Source organism: Cololabis saira, chromosome 12 (assembly GCF_033807715.1).
Source record: "Cololabis saira isolate AMF1-May2022 chromosome 12, fColSai1.1, whole genome shotgun sequence".
Classification (NCBI taxonomy): Eukaryota; Metazoa; Chordata; class Actinopteri; order Beloniformes; family Belonidae; genus Cololabis; species Cololabis saira.
In genome coordinates, this window is record NC_084598.1 from 34,588,326 (window position 1) to 34,612,076 (window position 23,751).

General features: G+C 45.5%; 1 protein-coding gene across 1 annotated transcript in view; it reads right to left on the reverse strand.

The window, feature by feature from the left end:
- Nucleotides 1–496: 496 nt before the first annotated feature.
- Nucleotides 497–23,751, reverse strand: part of LOC133456563 (carbohydrate sulfotransferase 6-like) — a 31,184-nt gene continuing 7,929 nt past the window's right edge. Inside the window, exon 2 of the mRNA XM_061735059.1 lies at nt 497–1,982. Within this exon, the coding sequence (XP_061591043.1) occupies nt 762–1,901 (1,140 nt within the window). The 5' untranslated portion in view covers nt 1,902–1,982 and the 3' untranslated portion in view covers nt 497–761. The remainder of the gene's footprint in view (nt 1,983–23,751) is intronic.

Sequence of the window (23,751 nt, forward strand, 5' to 3'; positions counted from 1 at the left end):
TCTTATGCACAAGATTATATACGGCCTGACTTCTCCTCCACTCAGACACTTTGTCAATATTAGAACAACTGCTGATCGGTTCACAAGAGGTGCAGCAAGAGGGGATTGTATTATTCCACTCAGAAAAAGTGCTTTCAGTCAGTCTGCATTCTCTGTTAAAACTGCACACGAATGGAACTCCATCCCTGCAATTATCAGAGAACTGGACACATACAGTTTGTTTAGAGCTCGTTTAAAGAAATGGTTGATTAGTACTCAGCTCTGTCAGCACTAAAACTTAATTTGCACCTTTTTTTATTTCTGTACTTTTGTACTTTTCTGTACTTTCTGTATCTTTTCTGTACTTTTTTGTATTCTTACATCTGTCCAGGGACTACAGATGAAAAATAGCCTCTTGGCTAACTCTGGCACATTTACAGCAATGTTTTTATTGATGTGCATTGTCCCTGTCAAATAAACCAATAAATAAAAAATAAATAAATAAACAAGTGCATCATAGTGTCAATTGTTTTTTATTGCATGATAATATGTTAAGTGTTTAGCAGAAGGAATGACTCAGATCAGCAAATAGTATTTTACTAGGACAAGATTTAGTATAGTATCAATTGATCTACACGACAGGAATTAGTGTGTTAGCAACTGAGAAAAACTAATATCACATCTGCAAAATCAAAGAGGCTGTCTAACATAATCCTAGGGGAAACACTTTAAATGTTAGTTGAATTCTGTTTGTTTGACACCCATGTAAACTGAAGGGGTTCTCATGGAGTCAGCAGATCCATGTCAAGTGTCTTCTGTTCTGTTTCATTGTTAACTGTCTTGTAACCCAGCAGTGACATGGCCCCTTTACACACTTCCTGAAGACGTTTGACCTTGCTGTAGGGCAACAAGGTGCGCCAAGCCTCGGCCACCAGTGTAGCATTTCGAGAGGAAGTTTGAAAAGCTTCTTTCTTGTTGCCTCTGCCCTTTCCGTGGGTTGCAGTGTAGAGCCATTCCTCCAGTTGGGGGGTCATCTCCAAACCTACAAACTCAAAAATGCCATTTATCTCCTTGAATGCGTTGCATGCTACATCCTCAAAGCGAACCAATTTGTAGCGTCCTTTTAGAAACGGAGGAGGATTCAGCACGGCTCTCTGATTAATGCGCACATGGCTACGGCACATCTCCTGCATGACCCGATACTGAATTTCTTCTGGTGGTACTCTTCTGTGCTCCAAGAGAATATTGTCATCCATCACGAAAGCTCCAGCTGACCTCTCTCTAGAAAGCAGCAGGCCCCGTGGGTCTCGGACCAGATGGACGATACGGAGATCCAGGTTTGGGTCCTCTAAAAGAGGGTAAAGTGATTCCAACTCATAAACTCGTACTATTTTTAACACCACATGATTATACATGTCACAGGCCTCCTGCGCCTTCTGCAGGCCTTCAATGTTACAATTCATTTTGCACTGAGTTTCATTAAACTGGTCGCGTAGTGTGATAGGACAAACTGGTGGTGAGCACAGTGCTCGACTTTGACTCCATGCAAACAAGGAGGATACCCTGGGGTTCTGCGGCAAGTATGAATCCATCACTGAGAAGTCACAATGGAATAAACTCCGTATTTGATCCCTCATAGCCATTCGGAGAGTCCGTGCACCATATTTCTGCAGAGTGGACCACACATGGCGAGAGGGTTCATAAAGATAGAAGACAGATGGGTTGTGATTGAACACCTGGCCCATGAAGGATGAACCTGATCGAAATGATGAAAGCAGCAGAACGTGGACTTTGGGAGCGGGATCGTTGACAGGTTTGCGATATACCTGTAGGTACCAGCCATAGATCAGCACCATTGCTGCCCCTTGCAGGATCACCAGAAAAATAAGGGTACTGCGAAGCATTTCAAATCTGGAACACATGTTTGGAGATATCTGTCAGCTCCTGGTACTGGTGTACAGCTGCCTCCTTTATGTCCTTTGAGGAACAGAGTGATGCCTCTTCTGCAAAAATTGAGTAAAAAGAAGAAAATTTGTATTTTTGACCAACTGCCACATTTCATCAATACATAATAACTGTAAAACCATCTTGGAGAACAGACAGGTTACTGATGCCCTTCTGATAAATGCTCGAGGTTTATACCAGTGACAACGAAGTGTCCAAACCGCTTGTTTTTACTGTATCTCTCTCATGATCCAAACCAACAACCTGGCATTCCAAAAATATTGTTGAGTTTTACTGATTTTTCTTTTCTTAGTTAACATTCTGTTTCATAGTACTTGGGGGTAATGGATTTGCAATAGATTAATACATAATTTGTTTCTTTGCAGGTAAGTAAACTAACATGAAACTAATTGGTTTAACACATTAATTCAATTGTCAGTTGTTACATGTTATTTTAAACATACTGCACTTTTTGAAAATGTTCCTTTTTTCTGGAGGTTGTGTTGTGGGATAAGGTTAACTTTAGTTTTCAGAGTAGAGGTTTGGGCTTTGTCTTTGAGCTTTTCAGATTATTTTCATGCTGATGCACAAAACCGATCTCAACCCCCATTTTAGCAGTAAATGATTGCAGATATCATTCCTTTGGATTGGACTTCTCTGGGTTCTGGAGGACCACTGGTTTCGGAAAGAGGAGCCATTCACTCACTGTAGAATGAGTGATCTGGTGGTGTAGCCTTTGTTCTTGGGAGTAGCAGCAGCCAAACAAATAGTGATGGAGGTGGTGAAGATGACAATGTACAAGATAACTAGCATTGTCTTTGTCTAGTTAAACTTTCTATTCAGTTTCCATCTGAGGTTTTTGAAAAAGATGGAGCCCATTAAATGCAAGAACCTTCCACTGCCTTTGAGGTGTTCTCCAAGTTGTTCTCACTTACACTTCACCATATGGTAATGTCGGGGTCGTTCATGTTATGCAGATATCCTGATTAATTAGTTTTTTTTTATTTGTCTTGGATTGATTTTAATTTTGCATGCATTTTATACTCAATTATTTAATTTAGTTACACTGTTGTAATTCCCTTTCATGAGTGTAGACTTTGCTGCACAGTGATGCCAAACATCTAACTAGACCATAGTCCGGTATAGTCTCGTCAGCCAGCCAGGCTAAGTTAGCGGCGGACCGACTTCCCCTGCAGCTCCCGAGCAGTCGGCCAGTCAGGGCAGCGGGTGAGGGTTCGGAAGAAGCGTAGTCCTAAAAGGCAAACGGAACACCACCCCTCGCTTCACGTCTCTAACTGTTTTTCCCCACTCGGCGACAGACCTGCTGAGAGACCGACCCTGGTGATTGTTGACTCCATAGTTAGGCATGTGAGGCCGACTCCAGCGACCATCGTTAGGTGCATCGTGGGGGCCAGAGCGGGCGACATTGAAGCAAATTTGAAGCTGCTGGCAAAGAGTAATCGTAAATTTGGTAAAGTTATCATACATGTCGGCGCTAATGACTCCCATCTACGCCAGTCGGAAGTCACTAAAGTTAATATTGTGTCCGTGTGTAACTACGCCAAAACCAAGTTGGACTCCGTAGGTTTCTCTGGTCCCCTCCCCAATCTGAACAGAGATGACATGTTTAGCCGCATGTTATCGCTCTGCCGCTGGTTGTCTCGGTGGTGTCCGGAAACGACGTGGCCTTTATTGACAATTGGAAGATGTTTTGGGGAAAGCCCGGTCTGATTAGAAGAGACGGCATTCATCCCACAGCTCTTATCTGGTGCAGCTCTTATTTCTAGAAATCTAGCCAACATTATTAGACACTCCCCTTGACAATCCAGGGTCCAGGCCAAGATGCAGAGCTGCAGTCTTACACGCTTCTCTGCTGCTTCTCAAGGACCAATGCCTGCCAATAAAACTGTAGGATTGCATTATGTAATTGGCGACTCTAAAACTGTAGGATTGCATTATGTAATTGGCGAATCTAACAAGGTGCCTAATAAAATAGAATTGCTTGCAGTTCCTCGCCCTCCAAAAGTTCACCGGGTGCAACGTTATAGAGGCGTTAATCAAAATAACCTTGTAAAAATTAAAACCAATGCGTATTTGGTACCAATTAGAGACTGAAAAATTAGATGCGGACTACTAAATATATGATCGTTAAGCTCCAAGTCTCTGTTAGTAAATTATCTAATTACAGAGACCAGGAGTGATATTTTCTGTTTAACAGAAACATGGCTACAGGAGGAAGAGTATGTTAGTTTGAATGAATCGACTCCGCCCGGCTACTTTAATCATCATATTCCTAGAAGCCTGGGCCGAGGCGGAGGAGTCGCAGCAATTTATAACTCCAGTCTTCAAACAAAACCTGAACCTAAGTGCGATTATAATACATTTGAAAGCCTCACGCTTAGTCTGAAACTCCTGAGCTTTAAATCAGAGAAGCCAGTTTTGTTAGTGGTAGTGTACCGGCCCCATGCGGGTGGTTATCTAGAGTTTCTGTCTGAATTTTCAGATTTCCTATCTGGTCTATTGATCAGTACAGCTAAATTAATCATAGTGGGTGACTTTAATATTCATATGGATGTTGAAAGCGATAATCTTTAATTAGCTTTCAATTCTCTTCTATAATTGATGTGTATCTCACAAAAAGTGGACAAACTGACCCTCGATCATACCCTCGATCTCGTTCTCAACTACGGTGTTGAAACTGATGATCTGTTGGTGTCACCTGTAAACTCCCTTTTATCCGACCACTATTTAACAACGTTTTAATTTAATATCTTCGATGTTGAAGCGCAAAATAGAAGGTATTATTTTAGCAGATGTTTGTCCGATAAAGCTATTTCTAAATTTAGGGGGGCCATTGCTCATCTTACGATAGTGGAAAATAGTGAAGCAGTTGAGGCCGGTGACCTGGGTTCTACCTCTGCAGATGTTGATTTCCTTGCTAGTAACACTGCTGATTTGCTGCACTCAGCTTTAGATGCAGTTGCTCCTTTGAGAAGAAGGGTTTCAAACCATAGGAGCTTAACTCCCTGATATAATTCAGATATCCGCATGTTGAAACAAAACGTGCGTAAAATGGAAAGGAAATGGTACTCTTGTAAGTCTGTAGACTCCTATCGTGAATGGAAAGATATTCTAATAGTATATAAAAAGGGCACATGCAAAGCCAGAACAGCTTATTATTAATTGTTGATAGAGGATAACAAAAGTAACCCAGGTTTTCTGTTCAGCACTGTAGCCAGGCTGACAAAGAGTCACAACTCTGTTGAGCCGTGCATTCCTGCAGCTATCAGTAGCGAAGACTTTATGAGCTTCTTTAGCAGGAAAATCATGAGAATTAGAGAATAAATCAACCAGTCGGTTTGGGCGTTTCTTCAGCTTTAGCAACTTCCCTAGGCTCTGACTTGACTCTAGACTGTTTCGATCCTATAGACCTCCCTGAGCTGACCTCACTCGTCAATAGAGCTAAATATACCACATGTATGTTAGACCCCATCCCGACTCGACTAATCAAAAATGTTTTTTCCTTTATCGGCGCAACAATACTGGACCAGATCAACTTATCCCTAAACTTCGAATGTGCACCACATGGCATTTTACTGCATAGGTTAGGGCATGTTGTTGGGATTAAAGGGACAGCTCTACGCTGGTTTAAATCATATCTATCTGACAGATTCCAGTTTGTTCATGTACATGAGATTTCTTCAGAACAGTCAAGGGTCTGTTATGGTGTTCCGCAAGGTTCAGTGCTAGGGCCAGTCTTGTTCAGTTTATACATCCAGCCATTGCGAACTATAATCCAGAATAACGGCACACACTTTCATTGCTATGCTGATGATATGCAGCTCTATTTGTATATGAAGCTGGATGAAACAGAACCGTGAGTTAAACTTCAGTCATGTCTTAGGGACATCAAGGACTGGATGTCTGGACATTTTTTGCTTTTAAATTCAGATACAACAGAGGTTATCATTCTTGGTCCAGAGCATTTTAGGAAGGGATTAGATGGTGTTGCGATGGCTTCCAGTGCAACTGTGAGAAACCTTGGTGTTGTTATCGACCAGGATCTGTCATTTAAACCATATATAAATTAGGTTTGTAAAATTGCATTTTTCCATCTCTGTAATATTGCAAAGATTAGGAAAATCCTCTCGCAGACTGATGAAGAAAAACTAGTTCATGCGTTTGTGTCTTCTAGACTAGATTACTGTAATGTGTTATTAGCAGGATGTCCAAGTAATTTGCTGAAGTGCAAGCACAAGTGCTGACAGGAATCAGCAAGAGAGACCACGTCTCTCCAGTGTTAGCATTGCTCCATTGGCTACCTGTAAAATTCAGAATCCAATTTAAAATTGTATTACTTGCGTATAAAGCCCAAAGCGGCTTAGCTCCGCAATATTTGCAAGACCTTATGTTCCTGGCAGAGCTCTCCGTTCTCGGAGTCCAGGTTTACTCGTAGTTCCTAGAATATCCAAATGATTTGGAGGGCGGTCGTTCTGCTATCAGGCACCATTACTATGGAACCAACTTCCAATCTGGGTTAAGGAGGCTGATACCACCTCCACCTTTAAAACCCAACTTAAAACATTTCTGTTTAGTAAAGCCTATAGTTAGTGTTTAGTAAACCTCTAGTTGGTGTAAACTCTAGTGTGTTAGAGTCAGTAATCATAGCTGCAGCTATAGAACAAGACTATAATAGTTAGTCTCAAACCTAGCTTCGTGGTAGATATTCAATTCAATTCAATTTTATTTATATAGCGTCTAATACAACAGAGTTGTCTCTAGACGCTTTACAGAGACCCATACCCAGAACATGACCCCCGAGCAGTTATTACATAAACAATGGCAGGTAAAACTCCCCTAGTGGGAGAAAAACCTTAAGCCAAACAGTGGCAAGGAAAAACTCCCCTTTAGGAGGGAAGAAACCTTGAGCAGGACCAGGCTCATCAGGGGGGACCCTCCTGCCGAGGGCCAGACTGGTGGGTCAGGGACGGCAACAGCACAGCAGGCAGGTGGAAGCAGCAACGGGATGACCGGGGGTGGGGATCGCAGGCCAGCACGCAGCTCCCGAAGCTCCGGCCCAATCAGCAAGTCCCAGGTTGGGGTGCAGGGTCAGGAAAAGACTTGTGCTCCGTAATGCAAGCTACAAGCCACCCACGACCACCTGCAGGACAAAAGAGAGAAAAGGGAGGAGAAGGGGGGGCCAGCAACGGGATGACCAGGGGTGGGGACCGCAGGCCAGCACGCAGCTCCCGAAGCTCCGGCCCAATCAGCAAGTCCCAGGTTGGGGTGCAGGGTCGGGGAAAGACTTGTGCTCCGTAATGCAAGCTACAAGCCACCCACGACCACCTGCAGGTTCCGGTGTCCGGCAAAGGATGCTGCAACATGGACAAAAGAGAGAAAAGGGAGGAGAAGGGGGGGCCAGCACAAGAAACCACAGGAGCGACTCTGACACACTAAAGTTTACACTACCTAGAGATTTACCAACACCAGCTAGAGGTTTACTAAACACTAACTATAGGCTTTACTAAACAGAAATGTTTTAAGTTTAGTTTTAAAGGTGGAGGTGGTGTCAGCCCCCTTAACCCAGATTGGAAGTTGGTTCCATAGTAGTGGTGCCTGATAGCAGAACGACCGCCCTCCAAATCTACATTTAGATACTCTAGGAACTACGAGTAAACCTGCACTCTGAGAACGGAGAGCTCTGACAGGAACATAAGGCACTATCAGGTCTTGCAAATAATGCGGAGCTAAGCCGTTTTGGGCTTTATACGCAAGTAATAAAATTTTAAATTGGATTCTGAATTTTACGGGTAACCAATGGAGCGACGCTAACACTGGAGAGACGTGGTCTCTCCTGCTAATTCCTGTCAGTACTCGTGCTGCTGCATTTTGGATCAGCTGGAGCCTAATCAGCAAATTACTTGGACATCCTGCTAACAACACATTACAGTAATCTAGTCTAGAAGATACAAACGCATGAACTAGTTTTTCTGCATCACTCTGCGAGAGGATTTTCCTAATCTTTGCAATATTACGGAGATGGAAAAAGGCTATTTTACAAACCTGATTGACATATGGTTTAAACGACAAATCCTGATCGAAAATAACACCAAGGTTTCTCACAGTTGCACTGGAAGCCATCGCAACACCATCTAATCCCTTCCTAAGATGCTCTGGACCAAGAATGATAACCTCTGTTTTATCTGAATTTAGAAGCAGGAAATTTCTGGACATCCAGTCCTTGATGTCCCTAAGACATGCCTGAAGTTTAACTAACGGTTCTGTTTCATCCGGCTTCATAGACAAATAGAGCTGCGTATCATCAGCATAACAATGAAAGTGTATGCCGTGATTCTGGATTATACTTCCCAACGGCTGCATGTATAAACTGAACAAGATTGGCCCTAGCATTGAACCCTGCGGAACACCATAACAGACCCTTGACTGTTCTGAAGAAACCTCATGTACATGAACAAACTGGAACCTGTCAGATAGGTATGATTTAAACCAACATAGAGCTGTCCCTTTAATCCCAACAACATGCTCTAACCTGTGCAGTAAAATGCCATGATCTACAGTGTCAAAAGCAGCACTGAGGTCCAGTAGAACCAGTATGGACACTAATCTCTTATCTGAGGCCATAAGGAGGTCATTCGTGACTCGAACAAGTGCTGTCTCTGTGCTATGATGCATTCTAAACCCTGACTGAAAGACTTCAAACAGATCATTTCTATACAAATAGTCACATAACTGGCTTGAAACTGCCTTTTCCAGAATTTTAGACACAAATGGAAGGTTGGAAATTGGTCTATAATTAGCTAAGGTGTCTGGGTCAAGAGAAGGTTTTTTAAGTAAAGGTTTAATTACTGCGACTTTGAAAACCTGTGGTACATATCCTAAACTTAGGGATAAGTTAATTTGGTCCAGTATTGTTGTACCAATAAGAGAAAAAATATGTTTGAATAGTCGAGTCGGGATGGGGTCTAACATACATGTGGTTGACTTAGCTCTATTAATGAGTGAAGTCAGCTCAGGGAGGTCTATAGGATCAAAACAGTCTAGAGACAAGTCAGAGCCTAGGGAAGTCGCTAAAGCTGAAGAAACACCTACAACCGGCTGGTTGATTTCTTCTCTAATTCTCGCGATTTTACTGTTGAAGAAGCCCATAAAGTCCTCACTACTGAGAGCTGCAGGAATGCACGGCTCAACAGAGTTGTGACTCTTTGTCAGCCTGGCTACAGTGCTGAACAGAAAACGTGGGTTACTTTTGTTATCCTCTATCAACGTTGAATAATAAGCTGTTCTGGCTTTGCGAATGGCTTTTTTATATACTATTAGAATATCTTTCCATTCACGATGAGAGTCTACAGACCTACAAGAGTACCACTTCCTTTCCATTTTACGCACGTTTTGTTTCAACATGCGGATATCTGAATTATACCAGGGAGTTAAGCTCCTGTGGCTAGAAACCCTCCTTTTCAAAGGAGCAGCTTCATCTAAAGCTGAATGCAACAAATCAGCAGTGTTACTAGCAAGGAAATCAACATCTGCAGAGGCAGAACCCAGGTCACTGGCCTCGACTACATCACTAGATACAGTATGCTGCTATAGGCCTCTGCTGCAGGGGGGCACCGACATGATCCACTGAGCGGTGCCCATCACCCTTCTTCTCTTCTCCGTTTCCCTTTGTTCTTTTCTACTTTTCCATTTTTTATTTATTATAAGTATCTCATAGCCATCATTTTTGTCCATCGTTCTTGTAGTTTCTTGTGCTGGCCCCCTTTTTTCTCTTTTGTGAATGTTTGCAGGCCGGAGCTTCGGGAGCTGTGTGCCAGCCCGCGGTCCCCTCCTCTGGTCATCCCGCTGCTGCTTCCACCTGTCTGTGTGGATGTCTGCTATGTGCTTGCTAACGTCCTGGCCTGAATCTTGAATTTTATTTTTTATTTATTTATCGTTTATTTATCCAGGAAAGTCCCATTGAGATACAATATGTCCCACCTGAATCTTATCTTAGAAGGGCTGATCTGGAAAAAGTTATCCATGCTTTTATTACACCGGGCTTAGATTTTTGTAACTCCCTGTACGTCGGCATTGGCCAGTCTGAACTCAACCATCTGCGGCTTGTTCAGAATGTGGCAGCTCTTCTCTTAACTGGGACATGCAAGCACATAACAGCGGTGCTTTCCTAACTTCACTGGCTTCCAGTGGTGTAAAGTAACGAAGTACAAGTACTTCGTTATTGTACTTGTGGCAGGTTGGAGAGATGGATGGAACACGCACCTGTGTCCCATCCGCCTGAGTGGCTGATTCTCTCCACCTGCCTGCCTTATAAGGCGGAGCTGGACAGCAGCGAAGGGTCGGAGGAGCTGTGTCCTGGGGATGCTTGTGCACTGTGTGTGGGTGCTTATTAAATAAACAGGTTCTGCACGATTTCTGTGTTTCTCCGTCCTTCGGTCGGGCCCCCGTGGCACGCACCCTGCCACATCTGGCACCCAACGTGGGGCTTCGAAGGGCGGAGGAGGGGACGCATGGAGCGGGCCCTGGACGCGCTCGCCCAGGGCCCGCTGGGCATGACGGCCATGTTCCGGGACCAGGGCGAGCGGCAGCTGGCCGCGATGGAGGCGCTCGTGGCCGCGGGGAGACCCACCCCTGCGGCAGCAGCGCGGGAGGAGCTGGCGGCGACGGCTCCCGAGACGGCGGGACCGACGGAGCGACCCATCCCTGCACCCCGTCTGAGGTTCGCCGCGGCAGCGCTGGTAGCGCCGCAGCTTTGGGGCCGCGAGGCAAAAGCTGCGGGCCGCCAGGCGACGGCTCCTGGGATGGAGTCAGCGGCGGAGACGGAGGCGGAGTTGGCTGGGGAGGAGGCTGCGGAGGCGCAGCCTCCAGCAACGGCGGGTCCCGCGAAGACGGGGGCGGACCAGCAGCCCGTGCAGGGCTGCGTCGCGGAGGAGGAGGAGGCGGTCCCGGAGGCGGACCGGCAGCGGGCGCGGGGCCGCGTCACGAAGGAGGACATGGTCCGGGACGCACCAGCTCCAGAGCGGGGCTGCGCCGCGAGGGACGCGGTCCTGGACGCACCGGGTGGCCCGAGGCCACCATGGGCCCGGCCCCGAGAGCGTCTTCCCCGGCGGGCGTGCCGACGCCGGGGGCGACCCCCGCGACCGTGCCGCAGGTCAGGCCGACGCCGGGGACGACCCCCCGACCAGGAAGCCCGGAGGGTTCCTCTCCCGCTCCGAGGGGGCGGGGGGGGGAGTAGGCTCGGCCGGACGGACCCCGGCTCGAAGTTGGCGTTGGGGGTGTGTGGCAGGTTGGAGAGATGGATGGAACTCGCACCTGTGTCCCATCCGCCTGAGTGGCTGATTCTCTCCACCTGCCTGCCTTATAAGGCGGAGCTGGACAGCAGCGAGGGGTCGGAGGAGCTGTGTCCTGGGGATGCTTGTGCACTGTGTGTGGGTGCTTATTAAATAAACAGGTTCTGCACGATTTCTGTGTCTCTCCGTCCTTCGGTCGGGCCCCCGTGGCACGCACCCTGCCACAGTACTTAAGTAAGATTTTTGAGAATTTGTACTTTTATTGATACTTTCATTTTTCTGTACTTTTACTTCGTTACATTTTCAAGGAAAAAAATCGTACTTTTAATCCGCTATATTTAAAAATTGGACACGTCGTTACTCGCTACAAATTAAAGAACAGCACAGCGGGGGCTGATTTATGGTTCTGCGTTACACCGGCGCAGAGCTACGGCGTAGGGTACGCGGCGACGCGTACGTGTGCGTCGATTTAACGCAGAACCATAAGGCGGACGGGAAGGAAGGGGGGCACGTGAATATACCGAGAAGGAGCCGCAGCTCCCGGGAGAGTTGCGCCGAAGAGGCGGGCCGGAAGGCCGGAGGAACCGCCGTCGCGTCGAGTACCGATGAGGACTGAAGCCTGGTGAAGAATTAAGTTGAGGTACTTTTATACTTTTACTTAAGTAATGTTCTTAATGGGTACTTTTTACTTTTACTTAAGTAATTTTCAAGCAGAAAATTTGTACTTTTACTTAAGTACAATATTTTTGTACTTTTTCCACCTCTGCTGGCTTCCGCTTACTTTGTTTTTAAGATTTTGAATGGATTGGCCCCAGATTATTTATCTGACCTTATTAAGGTGCATCAACCCTCCAAAGCCCTTAGGTCAGCTGACCAGATGGTCCTGGACATTCTTTGAGCCCTCATGAAGACCAGAGGAGATCGAACTTTTGCAGTTGTGGCTCCCACACTGTGGAACAGATTACCCCTCTCTGTGCAGTCTTCCAATAGCCTCTCCATTTTTAAAACACATTTTAAAATCCATTCATTCACATGGCATTTGGCTGAGATTTCACCACTACTGGATATGATCTTATTTTATTGTTTATTTTTGTTATTGCTGATTTTTTTTTTTACTGTAAAGCACTTTGATTGGCCATCGGCTTTATATGTGCTATATAAATAAAGCTGACGCTAACATTGCACTTTTGTCTGAATATACGCTTATAATTGTTATATGATTGTACTGATATGTTCCATTCTAGCTAACTAAAATAGGAATATCTTGTGCTTACTATGTGTTGTCACTGTAAATCACGGTATCGGAGTTCCATTAATAATGGCTTTTTATACTTGCGATGAGTCAGAGTCAACATATTCAGCTGACTGAACCAACTCTGAATACCTTTCCTGAAACTGAAAATTCCGTTTGTTGACTGGGATTTAGTTTATTGACTCAAAGCTTCTTGAACCTCTTTTCAGCAGCACAGCAAATCATGAAAAATTATTTTCCATCCTGTTGGCACATCCTGATTGTGTAAGTCAATAGCAGAGCAGTCAGTCAATTGCACACAAGAAACGTGTCAAGACTGTATTTTCCAGGAGGTGGGGCATTTGTTAATCCTAACCAGTTGGTTCTGTGGTGTTTCAAGTGTTTCATTTCTTCAGACCTTCTGTTAATTTCAAAATAAAAGAAAATAAAAAGAAAATAAGATAAAATGATTTAAAACTTTCAAACACAGTGTTTCATTCAGTTTTGAATGATGTCATGGATTTAAACCCATATTACCATAATGAGAATTATGAGAGGTATTATCGCTTTACGCTTCAGATTCAAAGAACCCGCACTGGAAACCAAACACCAGATAGGATGCACTGTCCAGGGGTTCGCTTCAAATCTCATAAATACAAAAATAAGCAAGTGGAGGTTAATAAGAGATTACAAAAAGACAACCATCAAACAAACAGAAAAAACCCTATTACATGACATCTTGCAGTGAAATAGCTCAGTGGCCGATATTTAGAGAGTTAAGAAGTAAATGTATTTCCACATTGTAAACAGCAAAAGCAAGATATCATTTTGAATTAATCTCTAGTACTTTTGCAAATATAGCATTGTTTTGGAAATCAATTGATGCAAAGTAAAATAGTTCACACTCTCCCATTCCTACCTTCATTAAATTCAATGATTTTTCTGATATACAAATCAAAACAGATTTGTGATGCTTTTAAGACTAATTTTCTTTTTCCTGGAAATACATTCAAATTATCTAAATCATTTTGTCCTGCCACCAACACACATCCTCCAATCATACCTCTTTATTTACCCTTCAGCCCTTCACTTCTTCGGCTGTTGTTCAAGATATTCTTCAAGGTACAAACCCAAGAAAATCAACAGATGAGAAAAAAACACTTACAAATCCTTTCTAAACTGCTCCCCCTTTGTAAGCCAAAGGATACATTTGTTTAACCCCTCATATTCCTTTAGTGATGTTTGCCGTAGCTCTGTGAGCTACTTTCACAGTTGTTGACATAGTGTTGTAGACAACGTGGATAGGAGTTCATTTGAGTGGTTTTTGCTGCTGGTAACGATGGGAGAACATGGAAGCTAGATGAAAGTTTGTAAAATTGATAAAATTTCCCTTTGGTTGGAAGGACTTTAACATGTGTTTTTAACATGAAAAAAAAAACTTAATTTAAACTGGCAGTAACAAAATGTACAACTTGCAATACTAAAAAAGAAGAGAATGTATGATAAAATAGCTATGAATATTGTAATGGTAAAACAAACAAGCAGTGATTACTAGAACAACAAATTTAAACGTCAGAAATGTATCAAATCATTTGACATGTTTTCATTGCAAACTTTTCAGATCTCATATTGCAAGGTTTCATATTTCTTTTGCAAACATAAGGTGGTGGGAGAACAGTGCCATATTTGAAACTCTGAAAATGTAAGCTTGAAAAACAGCAAAGGTACAACAAGAGGTTTGAATCTCTGAAACTGTGAGGCTGAAACTCTAATATGCATGTCCACAAAACAGAGGTCCAGTTGACCCAAACACCACCAAATGTATGATTATTAATGATATGCCTCATTCTCAGTTTGTTTACTGTAAACACAGTGGTCAGATGGACTTTGGACAAGGAAATTGTGCAGTAGTTTATTCCAATTCCGTCCTGACTGTTTCAAACCATAAAGTGATTTTTTTAAGCTTACAGACTAGTTTCTCACCTGTCTCTGACTTAACCTCAAACCCTTCTGGTTGCTCCATACAGCTCACAGTCTATTGGGGCATGCAAATATGCAGTTTTTACATCCATTTGATGCAACTCCAGACCATATTGAACTGCCAGCTGCATTAAACCACGTACGGATGTCATGTCTGCAGTTGGAGAAAAGGTTTCGGCTTCCCCTCAACTTGACTATAACCTTTTGCCACATACCTGGATTTATATGTTGTTTCAACAGGATTATCTTTCACTGTGTAAATGTCGCGGCTGACAGTGACTGAACTATAATTTTAACTGTATTTTAATTTAAAACATTCTGAAAAGTGAACTGGGACTTGGCTGTCAAATGCGCAGGGGTGGGGGTGTGTTACACCCGCAAACGTAATAAACCACAAACGTAATAAAAATCTGCAGCTTTGAATGTAATAATCCCACAAATGCAATACATTTCCCACAAACGTAATAAAATGTGCCTACTGCAAACGTAATACTGAATTTCCTGCAAATGTAATAACTATTACATTTGCAGGAAATTATTACATATGTGGGAAGGTGAAAATCTGTAAATGTAATAACTTCTGTTGTGCAACTCATAGGTAGCTTGGCTGTCCAGTTATCAAGGCTAATGATAATTCTATTAAAGAATTATTAATAATTAATAAAGTTGACTATTTATCAAATTGTATTATCAAAAATGATAATTCTCGTAGGGGCACCACCGCCGGGGCCTTACTTCCGGTGGGATTCGATAACTAACAGCAGAAAATCAGTCTCATTATGATTTGAATTATCCTGCAGAACAGCAAATCTTACAGAATAACAGTGAAGGCGTGATATCCGAACACTAGGCTCTGCTTAAACAAATCAATTTGTGACCAAATCTTGCATGAAATAACACAACCACTCATAAAGAAATCAATCAGAATTTATTTACATACGGGTGTCAAAAGATGATAAACGCAACACCCAAATAAACCTGATGGCAGAAACTACCTTATTACAAAACCATTAACTAACAAGAAAAACAACAATCAATAAAATGAAACATAAACGTTAAATGCATGGAATGAAAAGAAGAGAATCAAATGTAATAATAATAAAGATGATAAAGAACACAATAATGATAACGTACAGTAATACGCATACAGTAATCTCATTAAACATAAGTTCAGCTTTACACCGTTCTAACTGACTGATCGCCCAAACACAGCCTCACGTCTCCTCTGGATTCTGCATCTGGAGCGGGTTCTGTCGGGGGTTCCAGTCCGATGCGGCCTCGTTCCTCTCGGCTTTCAGTCCAAGCAGTCTCTCGTCTCTCTCTCTTCTCCTTCGACTCTGAAGAAATAAAAAGACAGGGGTGCAGCAGCCGGGCGATCCCGCCCTGGTCAACGGAGCCTATCACGGCGTCTCGGTGCGCGCGGGGATCCAGTCCACTCGTCGGACGCCGTCCGGGCTCCTGAGCGCGTGGGCCTCACGGACACAGGTGGCTGGGTGCTCCTCGGGCTGAGCTGGCAGGCTGACCGGAGGATCAGGCCCTCCTCGGGAGAGAACTTAGAGCGGAGAGAGAAATTAGAAAAGAGAGAAACTTGGGAGCGCAGTGCGCTCCGTGGTAACGGGTCTTACGCTCCGCCGGACACTCCAGGCTCGAAGCGGCTCCCCCCCCGTCTCGTCGCAGCGCTCAGGAATAAATGGGTAGATGCGGCCGTGGCTGCCTTGGTCGGCAGGCACGTCTTGTCCGGTCCGCTGGCTGAGGGAGAGAGAGCGATGCACTGGGCAGGACAGGAGTTTGAGTTCCGCGGGCTGCGTGATGTCACCAGCCCCTGGCAAGTGATTGGGTGCTTCCCGCTTTTGGGCTTGGGGCGGTTTTACTGAGAGGGACAGTCCCCCCCTTCAGGGCTAGCTTCCTGGGCTCCACTGAGTCTGACCCCCCTTGGTGTCGTCACCCCAGGGAGTCTGTTCCTGGTCCCTTTGCGTTGTCTTTTCCTTTGTTCCTCCAGGTCTGGCAGGAACCCTGCTGGGTTTGTGGGGGCTATACTGCGCCTGACCCCCCTCCTAGGTATCGTAAACTTACTATCTCGAGCTAGGCCGTGGGGGTCGTAAACAGACTATCTCGGCCGAGATCACCAGGGGGCACATTGCAGCCGATTTTCAGCTGAGCAGTTTCAAAGTTTCAAATATACACATTCACAAAATGTTCATACACATTTATAAGTCCAGAGTTCACGTGGGCGACGCCCAACATTCCCCCCGTTTTAGATCTGATGAAGGACTGCAGGGTCCGCGTCGGAGCTAAAACAAACGGTCCAAGTCCATGTGAACATGAAATCCGATCCAATCCGCGTGAGCTGGCCTGGGCGGATCAAACTCATCTATGCAACGGTGTAAAAGTATGAAAATGAACAAAACACATTCAAATAATACAAAAATGGTTAAATCGCATAATACAGTGAAATCACTTCTTAAGGTGAGGTAGATAAAAGGTAAAAATAAAAGAAAAACTGGAAAGAAAAGGGGAGGTTCGTTGGATTACAGACCCTTGATACGTAACTGCCAGCAGCAGACCAGGCTCAGTGGGTGTTTACCACGTGTTAATCCCTTGGCAGAGCGGTGCTGAGGAAGGAAACGGATAGGAGGGGGTCTGTCCCGTAACAGAACCGACCTCGGGTAACGGAAGAATGAAGTCTCGTTCCCTATTTGGTACTCTCGAGAGGACGTACGATCATGGTAAGGCCCGGTGCCTTCAGCGCCGGCGTCTGTGTTCCTTTGTGCCCATGCAAAAGTCGACCGAGGGTGGTCACGCAGGTCTGTCACATACTGGCGCGCGGTGCTGGCGGAGGCGACACTAACATTGTCAGGCGGGTACAACGGGTGAAGTGGCAACTTCATTTGCTGACCAGCCGTCCGTCCAAGTGGTGTCATCGCAACCGAGCGATGTGGCGTGGACCTGACGACCCTGAGATCTAGCAGCATATGGACAAGAGTTAGATTAGCTCGTTTGATCTGACGTGGGGATCGGGTGTCAAAGGGAGCTGTCATGACATTTAAGGCCAAATGTGTGATTCTGTCCGGACCACCCGGCCGGGGAGCCCCCCGGCGGCTGAAAACATGGCTCAGTAGGAGGACAGTAATCACCCATTTGGTAAACCAGCAGGTGGCAGCGAGGAGATAACGGTTCCCTCCCAAGGATTTCGGGACCGTCCCCCCACGATCCACCCGCAAGTGTGACCCTGAAACTGTCATGCGTGCGCGTGCTGCAGTCTCCACTATTTGGGAGCTGCACAAACCTGACCCCCCCTTTTCCCACGAGGGCAAGAAGGGGGTGTGGTTGACGAGGGGTACCTGGCTGACCTTTCGGTCCCCGTCCCCTGGGGGCGGGGGTTCTGGTTCCGGATTCGGTCCCAGAGGGGGCATGACGTGGGGCAAAGCACCGGCCTGCCAATCTAAAGACAAGAGTCCCTCACGACCTTCAAGTGGTCTCGGGGCCCCCGTGAATGGCACAGCATCTAAGGAGAAAACGTAGGCGGGACTTATGGGTCTGACCCCGGGACCGGTATCTAGGAAAGCAAGGACACAAACACAGCTGTTAAGAACTGATGAGCAATCAACACGCCGATCCGGTCCATTACGGACCAGTTTACCGAGGGAAATCAGAGAAGGGGGGGCGTGCGCCTGCACGCGCTGCCCTGTCCACCCCCACCATGCAGATCCTGGCCACGGCTGGGGGGGTGGGTCCGCCTAGTCATTCTATCGGTGGCCTGGTGCCCCGGTCCTCAGGGGGCCCGTAGGAGCGAGGTGGTTTAATTAATTCCTCGAGGGCCTGGCACACGTCCTCGATGAGGTCATCTTTGTGGCGCTTCCGTCTATTTTTAATGTATTTCGGCGCAGCGGTTTCATACTCGTCATACTGTCTGGCCGGGTAGTTAGACCCCCCTTCGTCATGCTGCTCTAACCTGTACTGCGGTTGGTACTCTGACTGACCTGGCGGCGGGCGAGGCTGGTAGTGGTCCCTGGAACCTGGTTCAGGTCCAGTCCAGGCACGGAAAACCTCGTCTCCGAACTCTACGTGACGGTTCTCAGTTCTCTGGACTGCAAGCACCTCGGTATCGTGCTCAGGGGCCCTCGCTGGTCGCGCCCTAGTTTCCCAGGCAATCTGTGCGTACCTTCTGATGTCCCGCATCTGTAGGTCCCTAGTTTTACAGTACATGGTTACATTATACTTTATGCTATCGTGAAGGTTATGCAGGAAAAGGGACTTAAATGCCTGCTCCTCCTCTAAACCTGGGGCGTTGCACCCCTGGAAGTAGGCAGCCCGAAGTCGCCAGTAGTAATCTCTCGGTTGTTCGGACCTCGTTTGTTTGATCGCAAAAGCGCCAAAGGTGGCGGATGCCCGATCAGAAAATATCGAGTATTCTTCACGCAGCGCCTGACATAAAGCTGAATAGCGATCTCTTGTGTCGGGGTGCAGGGTCTCCAGGAAAACATGCACGCTTCTGGAAGTAGTCTTCCAGATTAATTTCATTTTCTCCCGGGAAGTTGCTCCCGGGAGGTCGAGCAAGCATCGTTCAACCTCCCTCAAATAGTCATCAATGTTAGATCCTTTGATGTGGGGGTCAAAACGCTCTATGTCTCTCGCCAGAGACTCTATTTGGCGCGTGCGAAGACCGTGCCCGTAGAACGGAGCTGGTCCATCATTTTCATCATCTGAGCTTTCCCAGTGATGGCGTCCCCTGTAACGTGGGGGGGGACGTTCTCTCCGATAGGGCGGAGACGGGGTCCTCTGCCGTGAGCTGAGGACCGAGCGGTAACCCCGAGTGGGTTCCGGCTCGAAAAACAGCGGGTCATCCGAGGCATAGCGACGACTTCGACTCGGCCAGGGATTTGAATCAAATTCTCTCCGATATTGTACGCCCTGACCGCGGCTCCTCCCTGGAGGGATCATTTCTGGGCTAACCGTGCGCCTTTCCGCTGCCAGCTGTCTGGCCTGCGGTCGGAGGTAAGGGTATTCGGGGGATCGTGAGTTAGCAGCCGGTCCCGAAGGCAGTCCAGCTGTTGAAGCTGGTCCTGCGTTCGGGGCCCTCTGCGCAGGGGGACCCTCGGCGTCCGATGATTCGTCTTCGATTTGAGCTCGAGCCGCAGCTAAGAGGCCCCTCAAGCTTCCAACCGCTTTCTGCAAATCACAATTTTCCAGCCTCTCTGCCTCATATTTCTCTCGCCACTCGTTAATTCTATCCCCGTGCTCCGCCGCCTGCAGTTCTGCCTTACATTGCCCTAATAAGGCCAGCTGGCCCAAAATGTCGGCTTTAAGGAGTTTTTTGGTCGGGTTTTTAGCAAAGTTAACGAGCTCCACTATCTTCTCCTCGCAGGTTTGGAGGTTATAGCTATTTATCGTAAACAGTTCTTCTCTAGGTATTTCCATCATACGTGCAATTACTTCTTGAGTGTCGGAAAAAGTGACGCTGGGGGAAGCCTCGGCTTCCCCTTCATGGTTACCTGAGCTACTCATCGTGCGTCTGGCCAGGGGACCAGGGACTGAAGGGTACCTGGCGAAAAGCTTCCTATTCAAACGGAACTTGCCTGATGGTCCTCCTTAGTCAACCTCTGGTCACCTCTGCTGGCTCTGCGTCCAAATGCGATGAGTTTCCTGCCCTGTACACCACACGCAGCGCGAACCGGACACCAGTGTTTCGCTTGCGACTCTGCCAAGAGATTAACACTCAGCAATGAAGTAGATTCACGTTATCACCCAGATTAGGAGGAATGAGACAATAAATGAAGCATGAGAGACTGAACCAACTCTGATCTGTGCCTCAAAGCAGTTGGGTTCTTGGTTATCATAAACAGAATTGAGATAACCTTGGAAGCACAAAAAAAAACAAAAGAGAATCAATAAGGTGGATTAAAATTGAAATGCCACCAAATTAAAGATTCAATTTAACAAACACGGTAGAAATTAATCCGAAAGATTAATAACTCACATGGGGTAATCCCGACAAAGTTCTATTAATAGAATTTAAAGAACTTAAAGCAAAACCAACCATTAACTTCAGTGAAGCAAGGTTGCAGAGAACAGGGAGGTTTTAAAATAACCGTAGGAATCAGATAATGAGGGGAAGAAAAAAAATAAAAAATATTTTTCTTCTGATGACAATTAATGTTCAATTATTTCATACAACTTGGTCACAAATATTGTTATTAGAGAGCCTCACGCTGGGGCGCCATTTATGTTGTGCAACTCATAGGTAGCTTGGCTGTCCAGTTATCAAGGCTAATGATAATTCTATTAAAGAATTATTAATAATTAATAAAGTTGACTATTTATCAAATTGTATTATCAAAAATGATAATTCTCGTAGGGGCACCACCGCCGGGGCCTTACTTCCGGTGGGATTCGATAACTAACAGCAGAAAATCAGTCTCATTATGATTTGAATTATCCTGCAGAACAGCAAATCTTACAGAATAACAGTGAAGGCGTGATATCCGAACACTAGGCTCTGCTTAAACAAATCAATTTGTGACCAAATCTTGCATGAAATAACACAACCACTCATAAAGAAATCAATCAGAATTTATTTACATACGGGTGTCAAAAGATGATAAACGCAACACCCAAATAAACCTGATGGCAGAAACTACCTTATTACAAAACCATTAACTAACAAGAAAAACAACAATCAATAAAATGAAACATAAACGTTAAATGCATGGAATGAAAAGAAGAGAATCAAATGTAATAATAATAAAGATGATAAAGAACACAATAATGATAACGTACAGTAATACGCATACAGTAATCTCATTAAACATAAGTTCAGCTTTACACCGTTCTAACTGACTGATCGCCCAAACACAGCCTCACGTCTCCTCTGGATTCTGCATCTGGAGCGGGTTCTGTCGGGGGTTCCAGTCCGATGCGGCCTCGTTCCTCTCGGCTTTCAGTCCAAGCAGTCTCTCGTCTCTCTCTCTTCTCCTTCGACTCTGAAGAAATAAAAAGACAGGGGTGCAGCAGCCGGGCGATCCCGCCCTGGTCAACGGAGCCTATCACGGCGTCTCGGTGCGCGCGGGGATCCAGTCCACTCGTCGGACGCCGTCCGGGCTCCTGAGCGCGTGGGCCTCACGGACACAGGTGGCTGGGTGCTCCTCGGGCTGAGCTGGCAGGCTGACCGGAGGATCAGGCCCTCCTCGGGAGAGAACTTAGAGCGGAGAGAGAAATTAGAAAAGAGAGAAACTTGGGAGCGCAGTGCGCTCCGTGGTAACGGGTCTTACGCTCCGCCGGACACTCCAGGCTCGAAGCGGCTCCCCCCCCGTCTCGTCGCAGCGCTCAGGAATAAATGGGTAGATGCGGCCGTGGCTGCCTTGGTCGGCAGGCACGTCTTGTCCGGTCCGCTGGCTGAGGGAGAGAGAGCGATGCACTGGGCAGGACAGGAGTTTGAGTTCCGCGGGCTGCGTGATGTCACCAGCCCCTGGCAAGTGATTGGGTGCTTCCCGCTTTTGGGCTTGGGGCGGTTTTACTGAGAGGGACAGTCCCCCCCTTCAGGGCTAGCTTCCTGGGCTCCACTGAGTCTGACCCCCCTTGGTGTCGTCACCCCAGGGAGTCTGTTCCTGGTCCCTTTGCGTTGTCTTTTCCTTTGTTCCTCCAGGTCTGGCAGGAACCCTGCTGGGTTTGTGGGGGCTATACTGCGCCTGACCCCCCTCCTAGGTATCGTAAACTTACTATCTCGAGCTAGGCCGTGGGGGTCGTAAACAGACTATCTCGGCCGAGATCACCAGGGGGCACATTGCAGCCGATTTTCAGCTGAGCAGTTTCAAAGTTTCAAATATACACATTCACAAAATGTTCATACACATTTATAAGTCCAGAGTTCACGTGGGCGACGCCCAACACTTCCCACTAATGTAATATTAGACAATATAATGATCTTTGTGGTTGTTGGTGTTTATTTGTTTACTTATTAATAACACACACACACACACACACACACACACACACACACACACACACACACACACACACACACACACACACACACACACACACACACACACACTTTGGTTTGTCGATAGTGTTAACAACAGGTACCCTTCTGGTCTCAGTGGATGTCAGAGGCTTCACTGAGTGTTTTGTTTTGCTTTTTGCCCTCCTTACCTGGATTTTGCACCCGTGGACACTTTTCTTTTTCTTTATTTATTTTCACTGGTTCAGCAGCAAGTGGAGCTTTAGCCTGTTTTTGCTCAATCTGTGTTTTTTGCACTTTTCAATAAAAGATTTTCCAAAAAATCTGGAATTTATTGCTCATTTGTATACACAACACTTGATAAGATGAAAATAGGCAAGAATCTAAAGAATATGTGGCAAGAAAATGTCAACCTGTTAAAGACATTTAGTGGGCGTACAATGTGTGTTTTAGTTATATTATTGTATGTGTGATTTTGTATACGTGTGTATATGGGGAAGAAATAATCAAAAGAAATAATAAAATATAATAATAGTAATAATAATTGTATTTAAATGTGATTATCACAATTATGTTATCTTTTTTTATTAAAATGAATTATAATTTAATCATTAAAGATTCCTTTAATGTATTCAAATGTTTCTCTTTGAATAATAATTTTTCCACAAAAAAAAATATCTTGTTAAAATCCTCAAAATGACATCTACACCTTCTCCGTCATTAAAAAAAGAAAGAACAAACACCAACAACCACAAAGATCATTAATTTGTCTGATATTACATTTGTGGAAAGTTATTACATTTACAGATTTTCACCTTCCCACATATGTAATAATTTCCTGCAAATGTAATAGTTATTACATTTGCAGGAAATTCAGTATTACTGTACGTTTGCAGTAGGCAAATTTTATTACGTTTGTGGGAATTGTATTACATTTGCAGGATTATTACATTCAAAGCTGCAGATTTTTATTATGTTTGTGGTTTATTACGTTTGTGGGCTGTTATTACGTTTGCGGGTGTAACAGGGTGTCTTCCCTTGTTGTTCTCTGTTCACAGGTGAGGCGAGTCTAGCAACTAAGGCTCTCAGGTGGAGACAGCAGTGATAAAAGGGGGAAACAGACGTGGCGCGGGGGACAACGCACGGCAGAGAGAGGCCAACGCGCTGGAGGGTGAACAGGAAACGGAGATATCTGCTCGCCTTCCCAGACCTCGAGAGAACCCCCACTTGGCCACCTCATCTGTTTGAGAACACTGCTCTCTATTTTCCCACATAGAGGGACAGTCTACCCTAGAACATATGAACGAGTGAGTTGAATTCTACATGATTCCGTCAGTCTTGACGGCGAGAGT